General features: G+C 39.4%; 1 protein-coding gene across 1 annotated transcript in view; it reads right to left on the bottom strand.

Annotated features, from left to right (window-relative positions):
* Positions 1 to 345: 345 nt before the first annotated feature.
* Positions 346 to 7,434, bottom strand: part of EFCAB3 (EF-hand calcium binding domain 3) — a 30,724-nt gene continuing 23,635 nt past the window's right edge. Inside the window, exons 8-9 of the mRNA XM_061176364.1 lie at positions 3,971 to 4,093; positions 346 to 666 (exon numbers count right to left, since the gene is read on the bottom strand). Of these exons, the coding sequence (XP_061032347.1) occupies positions 346 to 666; positions 3,971 to 4,093 (444 nt within the window). The remainder of the gene's footprint in view (positions 667 to 3,970; positions 4,094 to 7,434) is intronic.

Below are 7,434 nucleotides of genomic sequence, written 5' to 3'. Positions count from 1 at the left end.
TCAGATGCTTATTGCTGAGAGGGCTGTTAGGAGGTCAGAAGGGCAGCCCTGTGCTGAAGTAAGTGCCAGCTGTGCTTTTCTCCTTCCTGCTGAGGCCCAGGCAGTTTTGAACCAGGTAGGGGCAGCAAAGTGCAGCTGGTTGCTAGGGAAATAACCGCAAGGCATCTATCTACTAGCAAGAATTAGGAAAGGGAAACCATACTATGACTTAAACTTTTTTACTGGTCAGAGTTCAAAAGATGTCAACATTTCCAGCTGCTAAGAATGTATTAGACAAAAGCAAGAATAATTTTGATATCTATGAAAAAGTAGTTTGCAATGAGCTGTTTAGAAAATGTAGAAATTTCATTGTCGAAACCCTTTGAAGCCTTTCCGTTTTCTTTTTCTTCCTGTGTCACACTCACTAATATCCAAAGAGGAAGAGAATGCAGAGTTGTGGAAGGAATTTCTATTCACATAGGCATCATATAACCTTAAGTCCTTTGGGGAAAGTAATTCTTGGCAGACATTCCAGGACCATGTATAAGTAGAAAAGGTGTCATAAAAGGACTCATTTTTACTGTCTAAACCAATCAAATCCCCTCGGATCTTCCGCCAGAGGTTTAGCATTTGTTTCCGGTGCTCAAGGGCAATTCCCAAGTTATAGGTATCTGTAGCTCTCTTTACCTGCAGTGAGAGAGCAGAAGTTTACAGTAGTTACCTTAAAATGTCTTTGGTTTGTGGACCACAATTCTAGATATCCCAAGAGTTATGTTCCCAGGTTACTTGAAAGTCACTGAATTTATATATTGGGTAGTGCCTCTTGAGGACATGTGAGTTAGGAGTTGATGGACAATGAAAATGTATTACTTGGGAATAATGAGATTTTAAGAAATTTTATAAGAATTTAAAAACACAGTAGACTAAAACAGGAGGAAATGTGGGATGGAGATAGGCTCTGGATATAATAGGAGTGCCAAGGATGGCACTCAGTCCAGCCTAGGGCAGGGAGGGAGAAGATGCTGAGCTGAGTAGGTCCTCAAGGATTTGATTAAATCGAGGGAGTGGGTGGTGATGGGAAGGTGTTCCAGGGAGAGGGAATAGCATAAACAACGGCTCAAAGGCAATGCATCCTGGAGCTGGTAGGGGGAGTCCAGGCACTTTGGTATTGCTAAAGTGTCAAATTTGAGGAGAGGCAGGCCAGGTGTTGTTGCTGTAATCAGGCCCTGAGACTTGTTCTCAGTGAGGTTGGGGAGAGCCCTTTCATCAGTGAAAATCATGCTGTAGTGAGACACTTTTCTGTTGGAAGTGAGATAAATCCCTCAGTTGTATGGAGTGAAAAATATAGTTGAAAAACCCTGGCATCTCTGAGAGGGAAACATTCATTTCTGAAGCAGGACAGTGACAGGCTGGATCTTTGGATTCATTCCTCACAGCCGCTGTGTGGGGAATGGGTGGTGCTCCGAGGAAGGGATAACTGTTGGAGGTTGTTGGCCAGGTAAGGCCTAATGAGGACGTCAGTTGAGGCAGTAGTAACAGGATGGAATAAAGGGGACAGATGTGAAAAATCTTTGGGAGAATGAGAGTAGCCAGATTTGGTGATTAGTGGATGTAAGGAGTGAGGACAAAGTATAAATTAAGGATGGCTCCTGGCCTTCTAGTTTCAGTGCCTGGGTAGATGGTAGTATCAACAACTGAGATATGGAATCCTCAAGAAAGAGCCAGTTTGATATAGAAGATGATGAATTCGGTTTTGGACATGTCCAGTTTGATATGTGGTGAGACAGCAGGGTAGAGATGTTCATCAGGCAATCAGTGAGATGAGGAAGAAGTACTGGAAACAAGTCTAGGCTAGTGACAGTTAAGAGTTATCAGGTATATAGGTGGCAGCTGAAACAAGGAGGGTAGATTGAGATAGCTCAAAGAATACTCACCCTAGCTGTTCCTTTACTTAATGCAGAGATCCCCAATGTTCTGTTGCGACTGGGTTATAGGGATGCCAAATTATTGGTCTTCTCAAGTTTCCTAGCCCTTGAGGCAGCTAGCACCTCAGGGCTGGAGCCCTTTGGCTATAAGCGACCTCCATTTACGCCGGTGTGAATTTATGCCATGATGAGACAGAGGTTGGGAGTCCACTACTTTGCATTCTTGTGGCATGCTGAACTGACCTCCTGTAGTTCCATTTATCCCAATGTATTATTACTGCTCCTTTCCTTCTCCGTGTCTCCCACCTTACTGCTAGCTCATTGAGGGTAGGAACTGTGGTTTTTATTCTGTGGTATCTCATAATCTCAGAACTTGTTAACACTGGATAAATATTTACTGAACAAATGAATGTATATAATAAGAAGAGCAGTAGGATGAGACTAGAAAACTAGGAACCATCAGGACTTAAGGAGGGACATCCCTGGTGGCGCAGTGGTTGAGAATCCGCCTGCCAATGCAGGGGACACAGATTTGATCCCTGGTCCAGGAAGATCCCACATGCCGCGGAGCAACTAAGCCCGTGAGCCACAACTACTGAAGCCCGCGTGCCTAGAGCCCGTGCTCCGCAACAAGAGGAGCCACCGCAATGAGAAGCCCGCGCACCACAACGAAGAGTAGCCCCCGCTCACCGCAGCTAGAGAAAACTTGCGTGCAGCAATGAAGACCCAACACAGCCAAAAAAAAAAGACTTAAGGAACCTAAATGTCCATCGACAGACGAATGGATAAAGAAGATGTGGTTTACATATATATAATGGGATACTAATCAACCATGAAAAAGAATGAAATAATGCCATTTGCAGCAACATGGATGGACCTAGAGATTATCATACTGAGTGAAGTAAGTCAGACAAAGACAAATATCATATGATATCACTTATATGTGGAATCTAAAAAAAGATACAAATGAACTTATTTACAAAATAGGAATAGACTCACAGACATAGAAAACAAGCTATGGTTACCAAAGTTTGAAAGAGGAAAGGGGGGAGGGATAAATTAGGAATTTGGGATTAACAGATACATGCTACTATATATAAAATAAACAACAAGGACCTACTTTACAGCACAGGGAAATAGAAAAGAATCTGAAAAAGAATATATTTATATGTGTATGTATAACTGAATCACTTTGCTGTACACCTGAAACACTGTAAATCAACTATACTTCAACTATAGTTCAAAAAAAAAAGACCTAAGGGATGAACCTTCAGGAAAGAGAAGAGACAGGAAAGGACACAGAGCTACAAGGAGAATTAAAGATGCAGTATTGTAAATGTTAAGGAAGTAGCAAGTGTCCAGGAGAGCCTGATCATTAGTGTCAAATGCAGAAGGGAGGTAGCATAAAATAAATACACCCCAGTCTGTCTCTAGAGGACAAAAGTTGCTAAGAAGTCAGGGCACAAAAGTAGACAGGTGGCACACAGTTGTGGTTAATCCACAGTTGTGAATTCTGAAGCCAAGCTACCCATGCTTATAATTCTGGCCCTATTACTTCCTAGCTGTGTGCCTTTGGGCAAGTCACTTAACCTCTCTGTGCATATGTGTAAAACGACAAGGAGTAACAGTGCCTACCTCAAAGATTTGTTGTGATAAGTAAATGAATTAGTACCTGTAGAGCACTTGTAGAGTACTTATAGAGCACAGTGCCTGACACCTAGGAAGCATACTTAAACTACTATTATTACAATTATTCTTCTAGCTGCCATAATAAAGATGCATTCACTCATCACAATTCCCTGATTACACCACTCACTGTGACCGTTGGTTTACACCTTAATTAGTTGCTATTTCCAGCATGAAACAAATGAATGTCCCAGAAATGATGCTGGGTATGACTCCATAGGTGATTAGCAGGATGAATTATAACAGTTAACATTTGAACCCATTTGATTATAGAGCAAGAAATATCATTACAATGGATGAAAATAAGAAATGATCTGGTCTTATTTTAAAGACATAGTTGTCAATGGTTTCTCTGAAGGTGTTCAACAGTGAATACTCACATGCTGTTTAATAGCAGCTGCATCAGCCACTGTCCAATTCTGCTTTCTCTTGAGTATTTGGGCAATGGCGAGGATGTCAGTTGGGTAGCCTGAGGTAGGGTCGATAGGCTTTGTATTTGCTGCCTTTATGAACATTTAAAAAGGAAGGTTAGTAATATATTTTAGTTGAATTATATAACAAAGACAAAAATACACGGAAGCGTATTGTATTATGAAAGGGTGTGTATATGATTTACAAGGTTATTTCTACAGCACTTGTCAGTTGTTTTGGGGTACCTGGTATAGTGCCATGTGTAAATGGGCATCTAGCAAACTCTCTTTCTTAATAGTGAAGCTTACTCATAAGAGGAGTATAGACCACAGGATGGTTTATGTTTGGGATGGATGTGGAGGGTAGAGAGGAGTCAACTCCATCCTCACCCAAACTTCCAAAGCACGAAAAATGAATGTGCCCTCTACAGAGTACAACCTATACTACTCCCAAAATTCTCACAGGGAACCAGCCATCTGTTTTATTTCCTGTTCCTGGGTTACTGAACAATGTTGGTGGAAATCATGTAAATATGCTGATTGCTTTCTTTGAAAATGCGTATGACCCAGTGTCATCCAGGCCCTCAGTACTGCTTGACATTACTTTTCTTCATTTGCTGTAAACTCTCTTACAGTCCTCATAGCGGCTGCTGGAAAACAAGACCTTCAAACTCCCTTAGCTGCGCTGCGCTGCGCCGTCTTGTGGGATCTTAGTTCCCTGACCAGGGGTGGAACACAGGCCCTCGGCAGTTGAAAGCGCAGAGTCCTAACTACTGGACCGCCAGAGAATTCCCCTAATATGAATTCTTTCAGCTCTTCTTTCCACCTTATGATTTCTCCATCCTTTAAACCATTTTTTTCCTCCTTCCCTCTTATATCTGAGAGTTTTTCTTAATTTCCAAGGTCTCCTCCTGTACCTTATCCCTTCAATTTTCCTCTTGCCAGGGCTGGCTTCATGGGTGTGTGATCTGTGCAGTTACACAGGACCTTATACTTAGAAGGGCCCTAAGTTTGGTTTAATGTTTTTTTGTTTTGTTTTGTTTTGTTTTGTTTTTTGGTTTAATGTTTTATCGTTGCTGTCTTTATTTTTTTAAAAAAATATTTATTTATTTATTTGGCTGCACTGGGTCTTAGTTGTGGCATGCGGGATCTTTATTTGCAGCATGCGGACTCTTAGTTGCGGCATGTGGGATCTAGTTCCCTGACCAGGGATTGAACCTGCATTGGGAGCGTGGAGTCTTAGACACTGGACCACCAGGGAAGTCCCTGTTGCTGTCTTTAAATTCTTAATTATTTCTGGACAAGGGGCACTACATTTTCATTTTGCACTGGGCCTAGCAAGTTATGTAGCCTGTCTTGCCCCTCTCCTACATCTTCAAACATCTTCAGTTTCTCTTCTCTTTGAGCAGTGGTTTTCAGCTTTGGCTGCATGTTGGAACTTTAAAAAATACTGAGGCCTGGGCCCCGTTCCCAGAGATCTGATTTAACTGGACAGGGTTGTGGCCTGGGCACCAGGATTTTAAAAGCTCTCCCTGGTGGTTCTGTTTTGCAGCCAAGATTGAGAACCGGAGTTCTAAGGGTTCTTCCTCCTGGCTACAAATTGTGCTCATCTCTTATGTCCTGAAACAACTTTTTCTAGACTCTGATTCTACATCAAGTTTCATGTTTCTGTTAAACTTAAATTTTTGTAAGAGGATTTGATCTCCCCAACCGCTCCTTTGCATTATCAGTTTCTGAAGATGCATAAAAATCTCCCACCGTAATTATGGATTTGCTTATTCATTTAGTATTTATTTTTACCATGTATAATGCCTTAAAAAGTCTAAAGCCAATCCTTATTATTCTGTTAATTATCACCTTATCTGTTAACTTGCTAGGTGTGTACAGATTCAGAATAGTTATATCGTCCTCATGATTTAAAATTTTTTTTCCAAAAAGAAAAGGGACTACCTTGGTGGTCCAGTGGTTAAGAATCCATGCTTCCACTGCAGGGGACATAGGTTCGATCCCTGGTTGGGGAGATAAGATCCCGCATGCTGCATGGTGCAGCCAAAAAAAAATAAAAAATAAAAAAGTTGAAAATTTTAAAAATATGTATTTTTATTTTATTAAAAAATTTTTAAATTGAAGTATAGTTGACTTACAATATTATATTAGTTTCAAGTGTACAAACAGTAATTCAATATTTTAATAGATTACACTCCATACAAAGTTATTATAAAATATTAACTATATTCCCTGTATTGTACATTACATCCTTGTAACTTATTTATTTTATATCTGGTAGTTTGTACCTCTTAATCCCCTTCACCTATTTTGCCCCTGTCCTCATCCTTCTCCCCTCTGGTAACCCCTAGTTTGTTCTATGTGAATCTGTCTGTTTTATTTGTTTGTTTCTTTTATTGTTAAGATTTTCCTGATGATTTTTAAAAATCATTAAATAGCATCTTTATCTTTAGTTATATTTTCCTTAAATTTTCTTTTCCCCACACTAATATACGGATAACAACTTATTTTGATGTGTATTTGCCTGATATATCTTCTTCTGTCCCTTTAAAGTTTCTGTGTAATAATTTGGGTGTGTCTCCCTTAAAGAATATATATCTTAAAATTATTTTTTTAAAAATCAGAATTTTTTTTTTAACTTGAAAATGATCCTTTCTTCCTTCCTCCCTCCCTCCCTTCCTTCCTTCCCCTTTATTTTTTTAAACTGGTGTGTTTAATCTTTTATTGTGATTACTGATATATTTGGATTTTTCTGCCTATTTTGTTTTGCACTTTCTATTTTCTCATGTTCTCTCTTTTTTCTTATTTTTTTCTTCCTCTACTGTTTTGGCAATTATTCATTTTAGTTTTTAGTGACTGTCTTCACATTTTTAATACTTAAAATTAATGTAACAAATTATAGATTTAATCAATATCATAAGCCTCTCCCCAAACAATAAAAGGAATTTAGAAAGCTTTAATTCTGAGCACTGCCCTCCTCATCTTCCATGTTACCATGGTGTACTGTTTTAGTTCTTATTGTCTAATACTCTTCAAACCAGTACTTCTTTTTTATTTGTTTTTTTTAGAGGGTAAAACATGCACATGGTTCAAAATTCTGAAAGTATGGTGAGTATACACTGCGATCTCCCTGGCACTTTTCTCTCCCCACCCACTAGTTTCCCTTTCTACAGGCAACCAATGTCATAATTTCTTGAGTTTCCTTCCAGGCCATTTTACAAGAAAAAAATGTCCATATTTCATATTGACTTTTCCTCCTTTTACACCAATAGTTGTGTACTATTCATACTGCCTTGTATCTTGCTTTTTCCATTTGGAGATCTTTTACATCATTGCACAAAGAGTTTCTTAGTCATTAACATGGCTGCAGAACATTTCATTGTGTGTTTGGAGCCTAACTTAACTAGTCCCTATTAATGGTTATTTAG

The sequence above is a fragment of the Eubalaena glacialis genome, chromosome 19 (genome assembly GCF_028564815.1).
Source record: "Eubalaena glacialis isolate mEubGla1 chromosome 19, mEubGla1.1.hap2.+ XY, whole genome shotgun sequence".
NCBI classification, from domain to species: Eukaryota; Metazoa; Chordata; class Mammalia; order Artiodactyla; family Balaenidae; genus Eubalaena; species Eubalaena glacialis.
This window is presented reverse-complemented; position numbering and strand designations above follow the sequence as displayed.